This window comes from Mastacembelus armatus, chromosome 10 (assembly GCF_900324485.2).
Source record: "Mastacembelus armatus chromosome 10, fMasArm1.2, whole genome shotgun sequence".
NCBI classification, from domain to species: domain Eukaryota; kingdom Metazoa; phylum Chordata; class Actinopteri; order Synbranchiformes; family Mastacembelidae; genus Mastacembelus; species Mastacembelus armatus.
The window spans coordinates 14,156,991-14,178,409 of NC_046642.1; the positions used below are offsets into that span (position 1 = coordinate 14,156,991).

The window sequence follows — 21,419 nt, forward strand, 5'->3', positions numbered from 1 at the left end:
AGCTCAACCTTGCAAAAAAACATGATGACAGTAGCAGCTAGATTAACACCAAGCAACTCCCCACTCCCTCAGTCCATCATTCTAGTTTCTTGCCTCTACTCAGCATTAAGGTTTTTGACATTCCCTCATTGTTGTTTTTAAATTAGGCTAATGGTATTAATTACCTCTGGTTTAAATGTCAGAGTCTCATTTCAATATTCAGAGTGAATAGCCCTTTTCACTAAGGGATCATGGTTACAGCGTGTCACTCAAGCCGCATTAATGAAAGAAGGTTTCTGGTAGGATTACAAATGAAGAGTGCTCATTGTTTCTTGTAATCTGCCTATGATAACACTGTGTTTGTCGGAATAACCTCACTGATGTATAATGGCACCTAACCAAAGATGAACTTTGGATTCATGTAGGCCATTTTTTTTTCTCATGTTAGTTTTGAAATCAACATGACCAAAGCCCCATAACTGGATTGTCTTCATTTTGTGACTGACATATAATTTCCAGTACCTGTAATTTCACTATATGCACAGTGATACTCTCTTTTCCTTGTCGTTAAATGGTTCTGTCAAATGAGAGAGAAAGCCTTTGAAGTGTGTGTGTGTGGACAAGCTCAAGAGGGAGACTCACAACAGATAAGGGGCACTACAATATACAACCGGAAGTTAGTTTTACCTTCAAAATAAAAGCGCGAACCTACAAATTATTGAGGTTTACAAATGGCACCAATTCAAATACTAACTGGAACTGCGTATAGACAAATACTATTAAAGACTAGCTTACAGAGGATACCTTCTATACTTAGGTCAATATCGATTTTAATTAATATAGATTAACATCTTTGACTGGAATTACTTTATACATACTTTTTATGTGCATGTTGACATGACTGTGTACAGTGTGGTTAGGTTTGTGCCTCCCCTTTTGTCTCTGTTGATTTTGTTTAGTTACACTGGTGACTTGTTTGTTTAAATTTAGATGCTCTAATACATCAGTGGCACGGCTTACCTGTATGTGTAAACAGGACTATTACTGTATTTGGGGTCCATTAGTTAATCCAGGTATACTGCTCTTTAATACCGTTTTGGTCGTGAGAAACTTATTTTGAAAAGCAAAAACGGAAGTCACTTTATTTACTTGACTGGAGTGTGAGTAGTTCTTGCTCCGGGCTGAGCACTTGCTCAGAGAACGGGTGGATGTAGAGTGCGCTCCGTCGTGTCTCCGTGGTTCAGGACAGGACGCCCTCCAACGCCTTCGGGGACGCGCTTTTCCTCCGCGTCAGCTCTCCGTGTGGGTCCCATTTCCACTGGTGGAAACCTGTCCAGACCCAGGAACAAGACCCAGCTTCTGTGAACACACATTTTTCTCCACTGACATCAAGCAGGCACCGGAGTCCGGCTTTACTTGTCCCGTTGATGCCAGTTGGACAGACTGCAAACGCCAATTAATTTGGGAATATCCGGAGCGGCACTTTTATCGATTTGACATCGGATATAAACCGGATCAAAGATGGGGATTAAAGTGTAGTTCTGGTAAGTACTGTATAAAACCAGTGTCAACCCACTAGAGACTGCGCTCACGCCCACAGCCAGGGTGCGTGTGTGCGTGTTAGTTAGTGTATATATCTGGTGTGTGCGTGTGTATAACATTACGCGCGTGAGGGATGGGCGGGAGGGGGGCAATGCTTTACTGTCAAAATTCCTCGCACACATTTCCACGCACTGTGAGAACTTCAGTGACAACAGTGATGACATCATAATTCCTCCATCACTTTACTACGATGAAATCCTTCCAGCCTGTGGCGTGAGTCAGCGGGCTGCGGGTCTGTTGAAAGGGCGTGTGAAGGGGGGGGGGGAATCCAGCTCGTTTTAGGGACTGGAGTCACTGCGTCTCCGACTCCTGACGCGTTTATGCTGAGAGAATGATAAGTCTGAGGGCGACGTTGTGATGGTCGGAGGATAGCACTAAAAAAAGACAGTGGTCACTGATAACTCGGACAAATGTCACATGGTACACTGGGTTTGGTTAACTGCGTTGTGCACAGCTTATCTTATTTTGTGCAATTATTAACGAGCGTTAATGTGGGAGTAAAACACTCTCAGGCTCTCTTTATCAGTTCTCTCTCTCTCTCTGTCTCTCCATATGTAGGCTGCATTTAAATGTACTGTGTTTGTACACAGAGGAGGACTGAACAGGTGTGGCACTGTTGACACTTTACTGTATTTCCCTTGGAATGAGAAAAATCTGAATCATCCTCTAAAGCATCCAAGAGGTGGTAAGCATCCCTTTCACCCAAGGGTGATGTAGAAGCCTGCACAGCTTCCAAACATAAACCAAAAAGATGTATCCGTCTCATGCAGCTTGCTGCATGTAAGAAGTTCTTTCACCACCTTATTATCTTAACACATGCCCAGCTTGGTCTTTCTTCAGCCTGTCCCTGTGTTTAACATGCACCCCTGGGAAATGTGTATTTACTCACTCGCACAAGTGCTCCTATATGTTGTGTCTGCCGGGTGACATTTTCTTTTTGGCAAATGGCAAAACACTGTGAATCGATTCTTTTGGTTTTCTTGCATGTCATCCACTCTGGACAAAGCAGTGAATTATCTAGCTCCTTTTGACTTTGTCCTCCAGCGATCAAGACCCTGTTCCATCTTTTCTTCTGGGTTCACCCATGAACCCGTGTTGAGCTTATCAGTGCTCATAAAACCTCACTGCCCTTGGCGGTAGAATGGGCTTTGAATTGAAATGACAGCTTGCTCTAGCAGTATAGTATGCTTATAGAGGGACGAGTCACCGGATCAGGGGTCTGTCAGAAGTCGCTGGTAACAAGTCTGAAGGTACAGGCTACAGCACATGTTCCCTCCTACTCAGGCTGAGTCTGCAGAGAATAACAGGTGTGCTTGTTCAAAGGGGCAGCGTTTTGTTCGATTTCAAATTGAAAGAGACAATTCACAGAAAGCGAGGCCAGTCATTGCATGTGAATGTGTGACAGAGGGCAGGGTCTGTCTGGTGCAGGTCGACAGGGGGGTAAGCACAGTGGCTGTTAGTCTGGTAGGAATGACAGCTTTATCACCACCACAGGGTTTATGACTCTGTGTGTGTGTGTGTGTGTGTGTGTGTGTGTCTTTGTGTGTGTCTTTGTGTGTGAACATGCCTTTGTATGATTGTGTGGACATATTTTACTTTGAAACCATCATTGTAAGAGCATTGTGGTGACTTTTTTTTGACCATCTCACCAACTTCAAAAGGCTGTTTGAGGGTTAAGACCTTATCTTAGAGCTCGGGTTAGAATAATATATGAGGGTCACGCATTTTTCTGCTACGGTTGTGAATCCCACGACACAACAGGATCCCCCTGCTGCCTTTTGATGGAGAAGCCATGACAGGAATCCACTACAACATCCTACTGGTAATTCTTTTACTTGTACATGACAAATTCCAATTATCACTTGTCCCTGCCTGTTATAGCTCTAAGTCTCATCTTCCTGCATTGGTTGGATGGACGGTCAGAGTGTAAAGAATGAAATTCCTCTGAAGGTATCTTAGGGAAATATGGTAATATTAAATGGAAATAAATTATAAACGGCATGAGATATAAAACTGTAGATAAACACTGCCTTTTGAATGTTTTAATTTCTTGTATCGTGCTAAATATTTGGGAATTTCCCCATTTAGTGTCACCATACTTCAAAAAAAATTCACCAGTGTCACCAGAATTTTTTATTTTTTTTTTTAAATGTATGATTTTGCACCTAAACAGGATCTTGATTGAAAAATAACTGAGCATTGTGATGGCTTGCAGACTTTCAGATGTCCTTTGGCTGCACTGCAGCTTTGCACACTGACACAGCGATCTTGCTGTCAGGCCAAGACCAAGACAGACTGGGCTCACGTATGAAATCGCTCTGTCATAGCCGGCTACTCTGTCACGGCGAGTGTCAGACCTGCAGGGACAGATAGCGAGAGGAGAGGAACAAGGGATTCTGATGGAATAAAGGAGAGAACTAGGGGGTGTCACAGTAGGGAATCAACGGGCATCTAATTACCTCCCCACAGGAGCTTTGACTCCATGGAAACACTCTGTGCTCTCCAGAGCTGGTCTGAGCTGCTTCCACATGGTCTGCACTCTGGCGTATGGGCAGCTATTGATGATCTGTCACTGCTGATTGGCTGGTTCGAAAAAGTAATGAAATATGATTAGATCCCTGGTGTGTTCAGTAAGCCACTGGAGTAAACATATAGATTCCATCAGATATAACCTCCAAGTAATAAAACTAGTCTTATCTAGTTAATGGTATGTTTTTATAGGACTTGAGACAGTGTCCCCCAGTCAACAAATTAAAAAAAGAAAGTCTCAAACAGTGCTTACTGAATGTTGCTATTGAAGTTTCTTTATTAGGAACAATGTTTTTGTATTGGGCTTGATATTATTGATAGTAAATCTCAAGCCCAAATCTATTTCTATCAAAATAAATGTACTTACAACAAGTATCAAAAAGGTCAAGCTCTAAATTACTCTTACTGGTTTAAAGTGTCATTTTGGCAGATTTTAATTTAGGCAAAGTTCTTGTATAGCTGCTTGTGTTTGGTCCACAGAGGTTTAACTTTTTTAATTAAACAAAAATGTTCTGTAGAAAAACAAGTTTATATTCTACAAATTAAAGGTACCCTGTGGAGTTTTTGACTGCTAATGTTCAATATTAATGCAACCTCAAAAGCAATAAAAAAAAAAAAAAAAAAAGGAGACCACAGGCTAAAACCTGGTTTTGTGAGGAAAGAAAACTGTTTGCTGTGTCTGTTATGCTGTAAGGATACACACGATTTCATTAGTTGTTTACAAGAAAACTCTCTGAAGCACCTTCAAGATATCAATTACAATACACATAGCGATTTAAGGCAAATTAATTTTTTATTTATATAGCGCAATACGACAAGTGACAAAATTATCTCAAGGGGCTTTACAGCATACGACAACCTCCGTCTTTCCACTTTTTAATCAGGTAAAGTGTTTTGTTTTGTTGAGGTTTTGGAGTTGGGCTGAAAACTAAACCTGACTTTAGAAATGTACACAGCAACTGTGCATCATTATCTATTTCAGTATCACAGTTCCATTTTAATTTGTGTTAATTTAAGCAACATGTGTTGGTAAAATCCCTTTTTTGATAGCAGTAACACAGTTCTGACCACTGGGAAATCCCCAGTTATTAAATGAACTGCTGTTCCTGTAACTGATCACAGCAAAGAGAAGTCCATGTATAAAAAGTGTGAGTGCATCATGAAACTGTCTGTTGGAATGTACCATGTCAAAAATCAGTGTGTGTATATGTGTCTGTGTTATTTCAGTAAGCACCATGGTCACAGAAATGAGATATAAGGATTTGAAAATTATTCTGTCCAAATGTCAACATGATCTACTGGTTTTAGATCAGTGAGTGATCTGCTGTGGGTCAGTGTAACCCAGTGTAGAAATGAATAATAGAAAATTAGAGAAGTGAATTCAGTTTGCTACATTATATGTCATGTGATTGTATTTTTCAGATCTTTGTGTAGTTAAGAAACATTTTCTCAATTATCTATGGAATGTTGGATTAAAAAAAACACAAAATGATGGAAATTCAGCTTTAATAGGCTTGAATAAAAATAAAACTACTGATACTTCAGTTTCTATTTTCACAGACAGAAAATTGGCAAAAAAGCCCCAAATCTCAATTATATATTGATCGGACAAATGAATTGAGTGAATCTAGCTTGAAAATTTAACTGATAAGCGTTACAAGGACGATCCAGACCTCGGTCTGTCCCTAATCATATCAAAATACATGAAGCATGACTTGTGAACACACCAGAGCGTGTTATTTCCCAACACTAATTAGTACTCTGACATCATACTGTACATCGCAGTGACACACTGCATGGCCTCTGTCCATGCTGGTTGTAATGAGCAGATAGATGTACTTTAATGGGAAAATAGACAGCCGTGATGAAATTTGTAACATCTGGTTATTAGATCTGCATATTGCTCATTAGTTTGTTAGTTGATATTATGTTGGTTTGATGGAGAGTAATATAATTCTGAGTGAGTGTTTGGATGAATAGAGTAATTTTTAAAAATTGTTAAAGGGCATTTGAAATAGCTGCACATTCACTCAGCCTTTGTTTCTGGGTGTTGTCAGTCGTTCCACTCTGTTTTTCCTTTCCGATTCTTCTTGGCGAAATAGTAATTCCTCATAAGTGTCACTTGAGGCAAAATTATTCCTGTTTAGGGCAGAGACAAAATGACTTTTGTTCGATTTCCCTGTCAGCAGAGCGTTGCATCAGTAGTGATTGTAAATTGGAATATGATGAATTGCATGACTTGCCTTATGACCACTGTGAATGACAGATTTAGGACACTCAAGGCTCAGCAACGCACTATGTGCTAAGAGCCACTAAAAGCTGAACTGTGCTCAGTTCCATTTGTCTCTAAGTAACATATTAGATTGCCAAGACATATCACATGCCAGAGACCTTCAGTTCATTGAAATACTCCATTTTTATATTCACCAACAAGGAAATACATTCAGAAATGTATTTTTCACATATCAAGTGGTTTAAAAGTAGAGTTAGTGGATAATGGTGCTCAACCTTTGATGGATTTGTGTAGTACTGATGTTGAGTTCATGTAAATGTATATTTTTGCAGTGTAATAGTTTGGCTTCACGGCATGCAGTCTTTGCATTTTCCTCTCTCTGTTTTCGTGTATGATGCAAGAAAATGCTGAAGGACAGCCACACCTCTTGGAAAACAGTAGGACAGATGGTTGTTTTCAAAGCGAAGGAATGACTTCATTTGGAGATACACTCTCTTCACACTCTTCCTCTACCCTTTTGCAAGCATGTACAGAAACAGACACCCAAATATATACATGCACACGTTGTCCAAACTCACTCAGGAATGAGAATGGCTACACACGTGCACAGGGTGTGTTCACAGAGGAGAATTCCCGGCGAGCTTTACATTGAGAGTGATGGAGCTGAGGGGCGTGGAACAGGTGTCCCGTTGTCAGTGTGATTCTACTCAGATAGTACAGACGAATTCCAGTAAAAGTGGTTGGGGGAGCGTGTCCCCCTTGAGTCCAGAGTAAGGTTCCCATCCTCTGTTAGGCTTGTACTACAGAGGGAGAGAGAGAGACCGGGGAATGGGTGGGGGAGCTGGAATGCTTCGACTGTAACTCAGTCTTGTGTTTGGCTCCAGTGTGGGTGCAAGTGTGCATGCATGTTGTTTTTCAAGACACAATAAAACTCATTTGTTTTCAGCTACAGTCCTCCCCAAACACACAGATACACACACACCATTAAGCAACAATAGTGCGCTGGTTTGATTTTGTAGCGAAGCGTGTGCAGTGACATATGTGTGGTATTTTGTATTCTCTGTTGTCAGCGGTGCCAGGCAGTCACCGTGCAGCTCAACAGCCAAGTTGGCCCGGCCCCTGTACCTCGGCATTCAGTCCGGACGCCAATAGACTTTTGAGCTCCTGCGGAGGCAGGGGATGATGGTAGGGCAGAGGGCCAGACAGCCTCCCATGCCAGCAACTTCCACTGGGAGAGCAGGCTGCTGCAGGGCCATCTGTGCAGGCATCCCGACTGGTTTTACTGGGAAGTAGGGCATAAAGAGGGTCATAAATGAAAAGGCAGGAGTGGGGGGGACTTGTAAAAGGAACGAGAGTGATATGATTGTTTAAAAAAAGAGGTGCTTATGTGCTTTTATGCCTCGACTATTATAAGAATATGTCATTATGTTTTCTAGTTGTATCATTTCAGCTTTCAAAGAACACTGTGGAAAATTTAGGCCATAGCTGCAATACTCTAAGGCACACAAAACTGTGTCAGGACCAAAATTACACCAGGATCTACTTTTTAGAGCACAATTCCAAAATAGATGAAGTGTTGAAATTATTCAGTATTAAACATATGGATGCTAAATTAGAAAGGAAGCAAAGTTTAGAGAGTTTATCATTCAGAGAGCCTAGACTGTCTGCACACTACCCTGGGGGGGTAGCCCACCTTTCTCTCCTATCTTTGTCTTATTTCCAGACTCCTCACACCTCTAAGCAAAGTAGGGGATGCAATTTTTATCTCAGTCATTTTGCCTCCCTTTACTGCTTCCAGGAAGCGACTATACAGTAGAAAACAAAACAAAACATTGCTGCAATACACATGCCGGATATTTTTTGTGCTTATTTTTGATGGTGTGCTGTTTTACTAAGAATAGCACTGCATCACAATATACAGCTTGTGTGGTGGTTTTACTCAGTATCAATATGTCACATCCTTCTCATTTACACTTTCATATGTATATAGGACAGTGGGTTACAAACCTCCTCCTCCAGCTATACACATAATTGTCACCAAAAACATCAAACTGCATCAAACAAACTAAATAAGGTCTACTGGTGCAGGAATAGATTGAATTTTGTGTCAACTGTGCCCTGCAGGACATGAAAACAATTTCTGAATTACGCTTGTTGAGCATGTTTTCAAACTGGGTCAAGATAAATACACTGTTTATGTGCTGGTACCTAATTTTAGGTTGAATTTGAGGTGGTTGACATAGACAAATAGTCATATACATTGTCATATACAAATAGTTTGTTCCGTTAGCGCTGCTACAAAAAGCATTTGAGCTTGGGAAATAGACTTGTAGGCAAATACCTTGTCCTAAACCTCCCATTTTGGGGCTATGATCAATAGACATGGCCAATAGTGCCAATCAAATGAATCATTCAAATTAATTGTGGTGCCCTTAATCCATATTCTTAACACTTTCTCTGGAAGACCTTTTTAAAAATGTCCCTAACTGCAGACAAAGACTATATGTACCCTTGAAACTGAGCCGAAGAGCAGATCATTATTACATCAATGACCCCAGAGAGACTCTGAATGCCAACAAAGCTGCCAGTGTACTCATCTACCCCCACCAAGGAACCTTAGGAACCTTCACCTCTGACCCCTGATTCCTTAGTGTTAGAGGTCAGACAGAGGTGTGATTTGTTCTGAACAAGTCACTTCGGTTTTAATGGAGAGCTTTCTCTAATGCTGATTGTCCTGATGCTTTAATTCCTTGGCAGACAGCAGCTGGGTCACCATTTTTGTCAACACACATGCACATGCACAGGTATGTATGAGTAATAACTACTAATGTGGTGAAACAGGTTTTGCAGAGACCAAGACAGAAATGACTATAAAACAAAGATAGAACAAAGATGGTTGTGGAGCTGCTTGACAGTTTCAGGCTTCTAGGTTGTGTCAAGAATGCTTCATCACCACACACACACACACACACGCACACACACCACAGACCACATATATACACACAGCTAGACAATCAAGGGTGCTGATAAAGATTGCGTATCGCCAGACAGTACCATTTTGTTAATCATCATAGAACAAAAGAGGCAGATACCCTGATGGCAACGATAACAGCCTGACAGAAGACTCAAGACAACTCTCTGTCACACACTCAACACACACACATCCAACCAGCCATGCATGCTGCGAGGCCCATGAACAATGGCACTCCCCCAGCTGTCTAGACAGTCAGTGGGGCTCCCGTTGGTTGGCTGCTATAGATCTCAGGGGGGATTAGTGCACCCACCACTATGCTCACCTGTTCTTAGCTCTGTGTTTCATGCATTGTTGATGCTACATGACAGGCATGGCATGAAGCTGGGTATATCATGAGGTATGGAAATAACGTACACAGAGAACACAACTGGGGATGATTGCTTGGTCTCGCTGTAAAAAAAATAAAACTGGTATAAACAACATGGTTGTAAAATAATAGTAGTTGTAAAAGTAGTATTCTTTGTCTTCCAACAACATCTATTTTGGTTTGCATGGGGTTGAGTCAGTCTTCCCTGGAAATAGCCCTAGAGTCCCAGAATTATATGCAGGCTACATTTTATAAAAGATCAAATTCTTAGTGAATTGTGGGGCTTACATCAAAATTAGCAATAGAAAAAGCAATATCACTCAGCCTTAATAAATTTAGTACACTGAAGGCTTTTCCTCACACACCCTTGATGATCTGGTGTGACCAGTAGTTTATGGTGACTAATGGTAGCTAATTTTAGAAAGGTGTATACTGACATGGTATTCATATCGTTGAGAGATTCTGATGCTGCTTTGCTTTTGCTTTTCATTCCAAACATAGAAGTAGAGGAGTAATCGGAGGTTATCTCGTCAAGATATACATTTTTGTTTTGTCTGTCAAGTCGGGTGTGAGGAGAGATCCGCCCGAGACAGATCAGCAGTCTATCACAGGGGCTGACACATACAGACAAACATCCACACTTACTGTACAGATCATTTAGAGCCTCCAATTAGCCTAATCTGACCTACGTGTCTCTGGGCTATGGAAGGAAGTGAGAGAGTACCCAGAGAAAACCCACAGGCACACAGAGTAGATCATATAAACTCTACACAGAAATGTCGAACAGGGTTTGAACAGAGAACCTTTTTGCTGTGAGGCAATTCCAGTAATCACTGTTCTACTCTACCATCAGCAAATCTCACATCTCTAAAATCACTTCCACATTGGTTTTAGTGGCACAGTGAGAAACAAGCCCAAGCGTCAAACACAGACACTGATGACTGGTCTGTAATTCAGTGTTCACATTTATAGAGGTATCTGACTGACCCGCTGCCCCCACACTACAGACTGATAGAGACACAGAGCTGTGATGAAATGATGGAGGAGTGCTGGAGAAATGCTGCAGGGAGGAGGGCAGAGCTGAGCAGGAAACATATGAGAAATAAGAAGAGTGCAGATTATCACATGCGATGAAGTAAATCATTGAGAGTGTGGGCACATACAGTAAAAATGCCTGACTCCCATGCATATATAAATACAAAGACAGAGGTGTGTGTGCATGCATTTAGTCACACACATCTTCCCGTCAGTTCTAATAAAGAGGACATTCCTTGTACTTACCATAAGGCTTTCCTGTTGCATCTGTGTTGTTATATAGGCTTTTGGGATTTCTTCAGTTCTCTGTTTATCAGGCCATGTCCTTTCTGTGGCTGCATGCTGTAATCCAATCTAAAGGAGGCTGCTGTTAGGACACCCAGGCTTGCTCCTCATGGAACCTAATCTAGACAGTAACAATCACTTTTATGGGAGGAAAACTGCCCAGATGTTGCGTTATCAAGCCGCATTTTGGATAATGGTAGTGATATTTTTCAAGTGGTTCGGTGGTAATGTCTAACCCTGCAAGACAATTTAAAAGCTCGTTGAAGTTTAGATCGGTGAGGGGAGCAGATTTAGGCTTTTTGTCTGGTGTGCATTAGGTTTCCATATTAAACCTGCTATGTATCTTTAGTGGTTAGACTGAAAGAGCTCCATCAGGTGTCTTGAGTATTGTCCACTCTCTTAAACGCTCTTTTGTTGCCTCTCGCAGATTATTGTTAGCATATCAGAGAGCAGCATGCATTTGGGGAAGCATAATTATAGCTCTGATGAGAAGAAAAGAAAATGTTGACCCTTTTAAACTACAACATATACTGTGAGAGGTATAGGTGTCAGGGGTGTGAGAAGGAAGAGAGCCATCAAAAAAAAAAAAAAAAAAACCCCCCAAAAAAAACACCTCACCGGAAAAGACCCTCTATCCCCCAGCCTTCTGGGCGCCTCTCTGTGTGTGCTTGTGCCTAGGTGTGTACAAGTGCATGAATAAGTGCTCATGTGTTGGGGAACAGGAAGAACAAAGGAAAGCTGAACCCCTTGCACAAGTAACTTGAGACATGAGCTGTTTTTCTTCATGCCAGTTCGTGCTTGACCTTTGATCCCAGGGAGCTGTAATACTGGTTTACCCAGGTGGCTGATAGGCAAGGGGTGGAAGGGGACTTGAAGGTCACCAGATGTGACACCAGCTTCGCTGCATTAGAAACTGTTTCATCCTAGGTTTGCCTTCTTTTATTTGGGGTTATAGCTGATATGTGGCCATATCATGCAAAATGACAGTTTTTTAGGTTTCTTTTATCCTTAACTAGTCTGAAATAATATATTTGTTGTATTTCAGTTTATTTAGGTTGCTGTAGTGAGCTTCTGTCTTTTCTGATAAAATTAGAGTAGGAGATGCATTTCTACTGTATTTCTGTTGTGCAGTTGTGTGTATCTTTGTCTGCATGATTTGCCTAAGCCTTGTCTATAGTCTGAGCTACAAACAACAGGAAGAATATGGCGTGTTTACATCAGAAATAACTTCCTGTCTGTTGCTCAAGGTCTCCCTGTCAGCATGTGGGTTTGCTGCATTTCTTGTGACTCCTTCTGGCTGAGAGGCTTTGTGCCCCTGAATTTGCCTAAGGCTTCCCAGAGACTGCAGTTGTTCTTGGTGATGAGTGATTCAGGTAGATATAGTCAGCAGGTTTAGAGAGCTGGAGTGCATGTGTAGAAAAATCATTCAGTATAACCAGCATTAAGGTAATGCAGAGTGATAATTGTATCCCGAGGATCACAGTACTTTCTATTTTTCATAGTATCTTAAGAGTACGGCATGGTAAGGGCTCCCTTCCACTGCAGCAGCATCGCTGGTCCATTGAGAGAAGGAGCATGTTGAATTTTTAAAACGTGTAACCAAAAGTATTCTTAAAGGGAAAGAGATACAGTACTGGGCAAAGATAGAGGCCACGCTGTTGCTGAGACTGAGTGACCCACATTTTTGTTCTCTCCTTTGTCTTGTCAATGTGGGAGACGGGGGCAGCTGTTGGGGTGGTATTCCATATCCCCCGAAGATGGCGCCGGGTCATCAGTTGTTGTGTGACACAGTGTGACAGAGTTGCTGTGAAGAATGAGAGTGAAAACGGGATGATACTCTGGGAGGATGAATGGAAAATGGAGAAAAGAGCGAAAATTGTGTTGTCTAACAAGACATTGCACACAAAGAACTTTCTCTTCTGCCCGTGAGTTCAAAATTAAAAAAGGTTTCCTTCCTAAATCAAAGCTTTTTAAATGGCTCTTTAATGAACATTAAATGGATCTTCAGTCGCATCTAAATCGCATAAAAAACAAAGCCTTTTCTCTTCAGGGAGGCCATTAAAACCTACACGTCTCCTTAGCTCAGGTTACTATAGTCAAAAGTTACTTTACAATAAGAAATCTTTGACTTTTAGTTAAATAAAAGAAGAGACACTATGTTCATTAGGTGTGTGCCAAACATTATCAGTTTGCCGTACCACCATATTGTATATGCACTATATACTGCATGAATATTACACCATGTTTTGAAAAATATCATTTTAACAATCATACAAAATGTCCCATTCAGAGATCTTTCTAGTGACTGACAGATTTTTGCCCCTCATTACGATTACTACCAGTCAGTGGAGGTGGATTCATTTTGCCAGAGACTTGGTGTGAGTAAGGTTTGCATTAAATTAATTTCTTCTTACCAAATCAAACCACTAAGCCACATAAATACTAGATATGTTTTCATTACATAAAATCCAACCTCATCCCTCTTTCTTGTTGTTTTAATCATTCTTTATCCTTATTTTTATCATTTGTGTTTTAGACAGGAATGCCCCAGACTGTGTGCTCAGGCACCATGTTCACCACTCCCAGTGGCTTCAGCCCTCATCTGGCCTGTGCTGACCCTGGGGAGGAAGAAGAGGCCCCACAGGAAGGCTCGGGGCCCGGGGCTTGCCTGGCCGACGGGCCCCCTATCACCTCTGCCTCCCTGGACACACTCATCCAGAATCTTGTGCCCACTGCCGATTACTACCCCGAGGTAAATGCAAATGTACCACAATTTCTCCACTCAATGATAAACCACATCAGAGAGTCAATTTCAGTATGTTATGGTAATGACAGTACTGCCAATTAGATTATTAGCCCCATGTCTGTGTTTAAAGTGCTACTCTGCATTCTTTAATTAGAGAAAGCAGCAGGATTTTTATTGATGTTGTGGCAGTGTTTTAACAGATGTCTCCTTCTGTCCTTTGACAGAAAGCCTATGTATTCACCTTCTTGCTGAGCGCTCGTCTGTTCATCCCCCCACCGGAGCTGTTGGCCAGGGTTTGTGAGCTGTGCATCAAACAGCAGCAGCTGGATCAGAGCCCACTTGATACGGTCAGCACTGCACCACGCACAAATACTGTACACAACTTCTGTATGCACATGCAAACAGGAACATGGGAACACACACGTGTGTTTTGTGACTTTGTGATAATTATTGGATTTGAGTCACAAATCTAGACAGGGGTAATCCTCTTTCACTTCTTTGACAACAGGCAAAAGTGCGCAAGTTTGGTCCAAAGATCCTGCAGTTGCTGACAGAGTGGACAGAGACGTTCCCATCAGACTTCAGGGATGAGAAAATGGTCGGACACCTTAAAGATATCATCCACAGGATAGCACCATGTGATGAGGTAAACTAGCATGGAGTGCATTCATTAAAGAATGCATATCAGACAGACAAGTCGTCTACACCAAAGAAGAGAATTTAGTTTCAATTTTGGAAACATGCTGGATCTTTAAACAGCAAAAAATACCAAAAACGGCGCATTACTCATTATCAGTTTTCACAGCTTTGGCCTGTAAGACCCGTGACTTTGAGCCACACTGTAGTTGTTACCATTACAGTCTTTATAAACGGTGGCTGCAGTGAGAAACGCTCTGATGGAGAATGAAATTCAATATCATCACTACCACTGTGGCAGTGGTGTAAAGATTCAGTGCCAGTGCTGGGTGAGTAGCCACAGCTCGGTTCTGCAGAGCCTTATATTGCAGGAGAAGAGAGGGAAAGGGAAGATGTTGGAGTAGTGGCTTTGTCTGCAGCCTCGAGGGAAACTACAAGGAGAGAGATGGACCAAGATACTGGGGTGGGAGTGGGGGGACAGGGTTCCAGAGAGCAGAGGAAGAGGAGTCAGAGGAGGAGTGTGATGGAGTCAGATTGGAAGAAGGGGAAAAAGGTAAGGAGGTGAAGCGAGGACAGAAAGGAGGGGCGGGTAGGTGTTGATGAATGTGCTGCTATTTGAAGCTGGCTGCCTACAGTGTGGGTGCGTGCTCATACATGTGGGAGCTATGGCTCTGGGTCATTTGTGAGACAGTGACATAATGGCCTCTGTAACCAGTCATCTGAAGGAAGGGGCACAGAAACACACATTCCTGCTGATGTGTGAAAACTTCAAAAAGCATGTTTTAATTTAACTTAAAAACTGCCTGTGTAATCTTATTTATTAGGCTCATTAAATCCTCCCAAACACCATTGGATAGTGTCAAAATGCTTTGCCTTTGTGCTGAAAATAATGTTTTTAATGTTTTCCTCCAGACAGCAACTATAGCTACACTTTGATACAGTTAATGAGGTACTAATTTACATTGATACAGATCGTTAAAATTAACAGTAAATTAGTAGTTTCAGAATCTCTAAATATACTCACACACAGTCCAGAGGACGAGAGCTGGATGCTAATGTGCCACAGTCCTGTACATACAATATTCAGTAACAATCTGACCTCAAGTAACAGAGTACCTACTGCATCTGCTGAGTTTAGGTACTTTGTTACTTTATGCCAGATTATTACTGTGTAGTGTATGCTCAGGTATGTGGTATATGTTATGCAAGACTGCATGGGAGTGAACACTGGACTGGCAGTAAGTTATTCACTGTAAGGAAGTGGGTTAATGTGCATATATTGTGACAGTAAAAGGATATAATGGCCACATAATCTGTTAACCTAGAAGGCCTTCTGATTTATGCCTGTTATTGATCAATACAGCTTTAATAAATTATTCATTACCATTAATACAGACTGACAGCTCCTCTCCTCGTCTTTCCTTGGCTCTCTGCAGGCGTACTGGAAAACCTTGAACCAGGTGCTTCAGAAGCTCAGCCAGAGGCTGGCCCTGATGAGCCAGGGGGAAGAGAGTATCGTCAAAGTCTCCCTCAATGCCTCCTCCATCTCTGACAAGCTGGTGGCCTTCAAGACCAAACCTCCACCCATCCAGAAGGACATACTTTCAATCTGCACCGACCCATACACGCTGGCACAGCAGCTCACCCACGTGGAGCTGGTGAGGAGAAGGGGAGGGATGGGAAGTGAGGGTTAGGCAGAGGTCAGGGGAAGAGATGATAACAAGGATAGACGAGGAGGAGTGGAAAGGATGTTTGTAATGGAGGGGGAGGGGCGGGAGGAAAGCTAAGTATGGTGAAACATGGGTGGAGATGTAGTCCATGACAAGGGCATAAACCTGGAATACAACATATGAAAGGAGGAGATGGGGGAGAGAGAAAGAGATTTAAGACTGATAGAAGAAAAGAAAAGACTGGGAGGTGTAACAGCAAACAAAACTGGCAGACAGTATTTTTGATGTTTTTTGAAGATCATTGGTTTGGTTATTACTCGTCAGTCATTCCAGCACTAAATGGTCTTCACATGATGTCATAGAGAGAAGAACAAAAGGAATAATGCAATGAACAAAGGATCTCTGCAGCATTCCTCACATTGCATGGATGGTGCTTTCTGTCTATTCATGTGTGTACTGATGTGGGCATGTGTATCTAGGGATGTGTTTTTGTGCGTATCTGTGTGTGTGTGTGTGTGTGTGTGTATATGTGTGTGTGTGTGTGTGTGTGTGTGTGTGTGTGTGTGCGTTTGCGTGCGTGCGTGCGTGCGTGTGTGTGTGTGTGTGTGTGTGTGTGTGTGTGTGTGTGTGTGTGTGTGTGTGTACGTGCGTGCCTGAGTAAGCTTGTACCCTTGTCTCAGCAGTGACATCACCCCAGAAGTCAGTGATGTGCCCGAGGCTTCAAACAAAGGGGATAAAACTGCTGTGGATATATGTGACCTGACAGCTTCACACTCTGACACACACACACTCACTCTCACACTTAATAAGGAGAGAGAAAGACAGACGGGCATGTACAATTCACACATAAAGGACTTTAATATATCTGGTCTAGACTTTAGCGACATACTGATTCTGATTACAAAAAATTAGATGTCAGTGTGCTTTTTCTGTCAGTGAGTGGTACGCTTCTGTGTGTGTTCTAGCTTGTTGTGGTATTAGATTATATCAGAAACTGAGCAGGGTCTAATGAGTCATTTTGATTTGCACGTGTTCTGTTTTCTTTTAATAGAAGTGAATATTGTCTCAAGTGTCACTTTGAGGAAATATGATTCCAATGAATCACGTCAATGAGTCATCACTTCCCTTTATTGATTGCCTTCCATTACCGAAATGAAAGAATTATTAAGTATCCCCATCTCTGTGTGTGTGTGTGTGTGTGTGTGTGTGTGTGTGTGTGTGTGTGTGTTTGTGTGTTTGTGTTTTCCAGGAACATTTAAGTCACATCGGGCCAGAGGAATTTGTCCAAGCTTTTGTTCAGAAAGACCCGCTCGATGGAACACAGGTAAACTAGAAGCATTTATGAATCCTCATTTTTTCTCTTAGTATTCTTTTCAGGGTTAATCTACATTATGGATTCATGCATTCTAAAGCATGTTTTGCATAATGGTTTGCTGTATTGGTGCAGTAGCAGTGTATCCTTGGGCCAAACCACAGCATATTTCATATTTTCAGTTGATTTTTTTTGGGGGAGGGGGGGCTCATGAAGAATAGTGATTACAGTGAAACAGAGATGTCATGTCCAACCAGCATTTTTTTATGAGGGCAAACAGAGGTCAGCCGGTCAAAAAGCCACAAACAGCAGAGCATAACACAAGCTCTAGCACGCCCACACAAATGCTACAGCTCTCCTTTCTATATGACGTGCTTTCACTTTCTTCTCCCAGTGTCAATCCATGTCTATTTTTTTTTTTTTTTATATATTTAGTTTGTCGACTCTTTCACTCGTGTTCTCTCCAGCTGTCTGTTTACTATGTTTATTTTTCTCATGTTTTTCACTGACTGAGTTATTTCTACTTTTTGTTTGCTGCCTTTGTCATTGACACTCTCACAGGGGGTCAGCCTGTAGATAGCTAAATGGGGCTAGAGGAACTAACTAACTTAATGGAAGTACTTCCCACATTCATGTGTGTGTGTACGTGTGTCTGTATCATTAGCAACCATGCTTCAGTGACCAGAAGAAGAAAACCACCAACCTGGAGGCTTATGTCAGATGGTTCAACAGGCTGTGCTACCTGGTAGCTACTGAGATTTGCATGGTGAGTGGAAAACACTGGTAATACCATATACTTATTTATTCTAACACTGGCAAACCAACGGAACACAAAGTATATTCATGTTAATGAAGATTATGCAAAATCTACAACACCTATCCTTATTTTGTTCACAAAACAGCTCAAGTACTGATGAAAAAAACATTGATCAGGAGGTAGATATATTAAAATCCATGAGAGGATAGAACTGAAAGATCTCATGAAGTATTTTCCTGTGGTTGTCTCTGAATAATAAAACTGAAAATGTTGAAATGTCAGTCACGGCCAGTCATTTTGTATTTTTCATATTTTGAATAATTATTTCTAGAAAAACTTAATATTGTAACAGTATTTCATTCTTATGCCTGTTTATTGTAACAGAGCATTCTTGCCCTCTAATGGTTGCTTTGTGTTACTACGCCCTCAGTAGGCCTGTATAACTATTTGTACATTAAACTACAGAGAGAAAAATAAAATAGAGTGCGAATGCAAATTAAAATTTACAAATAAAACTTTGTTGTTGTTTTTTTTTGCAGCCGGCAAAGAAAAAGCAAAGAGCCCAGGTGATAGAGTTCTTCATCGATGTTGCCAGGGAGTGTTTCAACATTGGAAACTTCAACTCCCTTATGGCCATTATCTGTGAGTCTAATTTTGCCATACCTGAGAGTCTTATCACTGAGAATTCTCCTACATGACCTGGTTTTAATAACTGAAGTTGATTTCCTCTTGTAGCTGGTATGAACATGAGCCCTGTGTCACGGCTGAAAAAGACTTGGGGCAAAGCCAAGACTGCCAAGTTTTTCATTCTGGAGGTAAACACAATGCAGCCATTCATTGACTGAGAAGAATGAGGCAGGTTTTACCTTGAAGGTGACAGCATATCACTCGTTTCCTCTTTGCTTTGACAGCATCAGATGGATCCTACAGGAAATTTTTACAACTACAGGACCGCCCTGAGGGGGGCTGCACATCGCTCTCAGACTGCCAACAGCAACAGAGAAAGGGTAGGACTGGACACTACATTGCATCTATTATTCTGAGAGCCTGGCATCTGGCATAATTTTTAGCATCACGCCAATATTTTCCTTTTTATTTCCCTTCCTCAGATTGTAATTCCTTTCTTTAGTCTACTGATCAAAGATATTTACTTCCTGAATGAAGGATGTGCGAATCGACTCCCCAATGGCCACGTCAACTTTGAGGTTGGACTGCTACCTGTTTTCTTACTCTGCTGCATTTAACCAGCCTAAAAACATGTACTTAGTATAGTTTTGTGTCTTAGAAATTTGTGGAGCTGGCACGACAGGTTGGGGAGTTCATGACGTGGAAACAGATGGAGTGTCCATTTGAGGAGGATCGGGCCATTCTACACTATCTCCACACTGTTCCAATCTTCAGCGAGGACGGTGAGCACCCACCATTTTGTTTTTCATTTTAAAAACATTTCTAAACCTGCTGACCCGAATATTTTCATTGTAGTAATTTATCAAAGTAACCTACTCTCTTAGCTCAATTATTTCTATACTCATTCCTCTGAAAGGACTCTACCTTGCATCCTATGAGAGTGAGAGTCCAGAGAACCAAGTAGAGAAGGACAGATGGAAAGCACTCAGGTGAGACTTATAAAACAAGTGAAAGATGCTGCTAAATGTAAAATGACACACTCTTCTTCATCAACATATGTTTTCTCCCATCAGGTCTAATGTTTTGGGAAAGACATGAGGCGCTGACGGCAGCTATCCCTCTCACCAGCGAGGGAGCACGTGTTTCCATTGCACTAAAAAATGAACTGTGAAAGAACCTAGCTGGTACATAGGTGTTTTAATATGAAGAAATGATGAAAAAAAAAAAATAGAAACACGATGAACAGGATTCATCAAGAAGAGTGTTAGAAAACAATTTAAAAGAACAAAAAAAGTTAATTGACCATTTTAAGCTAAGGAAACTGGAGCAAAATACCTTTGCAGCATAATACTGATGAGGTACAGTATGCTGGAAAGGGATACAGCTTTTCCTTCCCACGTCCCCTCGATGTGTTTACTGAAGATTTGTTTACTACAATAGAGAGTACAGTTACAGGGAAAACCACTTTATAAAATGAAATTCCTACTGATGCTATGGTTTTGTTTTGTTTTGTTTTGTTTTTTGGTATTTGCTCTTATTCCTGTTTCTCCTTCTTTCTCTTCCCCTTTGGTCTAAAGCCTTGTCTAGGTGTTTAATTTAACTCTTTTCATGTACTTGTAATGTACTGTAATGAAATTTAAAATGATGTGAGGGGGCGCTGGCTAGCCCTTATCAGTCGTCACATTTTATAGGTCTGATGATGAAATGGCATGCGTATCGGAGAGGACAGAAGGTGACACACCTTGAACATTTTCCTAGCTCATCCTACGCGTACTTTTATGTGTGTGAGTGTGTGCATTCAAGCAGTTACTTGTGTTTAGATTTGCCACCGTCTTGTTCTGCATGAGAATGACTGGAAAAGCCTGTTTATTGGTCATCTCTTCTTGTAATTTAATTTATTGTTTGTTACATTGGGAAAGTCTTGGGCGGGGAATATGGACTGTTTAAATAGTGTTTACTCCTTTGAAATGTATTGTGCCATTGATGCAAGAAAACTACAGCATAGCTTCATTCACAGCAGGAGCTAGGCCAGGTGTGTAGATTGTGTACAGGTGACATTTATCCCTCATCTTTCTGCTCTGCAGGAAGTTTTCTCTGACTGATGTTCAGTTGTCGGATATATTTATGGAGATTTCTGTCCTGACAGATGTATAGTTTTTATTGTAATTTTCATTTTACTTAATATGAAGTCCAATGGCATGCTAAGACAGGCGTTTTTAACGGGGCATTAAGCGTATCCAACTTGTAAAGATTACTATTGCAACACAGACTTTGTAGTGATGATGCATTGTTGAGTTAACATGTGCAAAGACAATGAAGAATTGGAGGCTTTTGTCTTTGAACAAAGTAAAGAGGGAAACTTGTGCCATACGAATCACTGTCATGACAATTCAGGTTCCTCTGACTTGAAATGTGTTGAATATCGTTTTGTGGGATTGTCACTGAGCTTTGCAGTTTTGTTGTGATTTGGGAGGCATTTTTTTGAGGGTGGGGGGTGGGAAAACAGGATGAATATGGGGAAGGACACAGGAACTACGTAATTATAAGCTTTTTAAAAAATAGTCTTATTCAGTTTGCTATAATTGATGTCAGTGTTTTCTCTTAAGAAGCACCTTTCCCTCTCAACAACAGACTTTAAAGCTCCCTCCGCATTTGTCATCAGTAAAC

The 21,419-nt window shown here is 41.3% G+C and overlaps 1 protein-coding gene across 1 annotated transcript; it reads left to right on the forward strand.

Moving 5' to 3' along the window:
• Window positions 1-1,146: 1,146 nt before the first annotated feature.
• LOC113144403 (ras-GEF domain-containing family member 1C) lies at window positions 1,147-21,237 on the forward strand. Its single transcript, XM_026330453.2, has 14 exons — window positions 1,147-1,523; window positions 13,541-13,756; window positions 13,975-14,097; window positions 14,259-14,396; window positions 15,823-16,044; window positions 17,306-17,380; window positions 18,033-18,134; window positions 18,665-18,767; window positions 18,861-18,940; window positions 19,037-19,132; window positions 19,235-19,330; window positions 19,411-19,534; window positions 19,669-19,741; window positions 19,826-21,237. Exons 2-14 carry the CDS (start codon window positions 13,547-13,549, stop codon window positions 19,848-19,850), a joined length of 1,467 nt encoding a protein of 488 aa, XP_026186238.1. The 5' UTR covers window positions 1,147-1,523; window positions 13,541-13,546; the 3' UTR covers window positions 19,851-21,237.
• The last annotated feature ends 182 nt before the right edge of the window (window positions 21,238-21,419 follow it).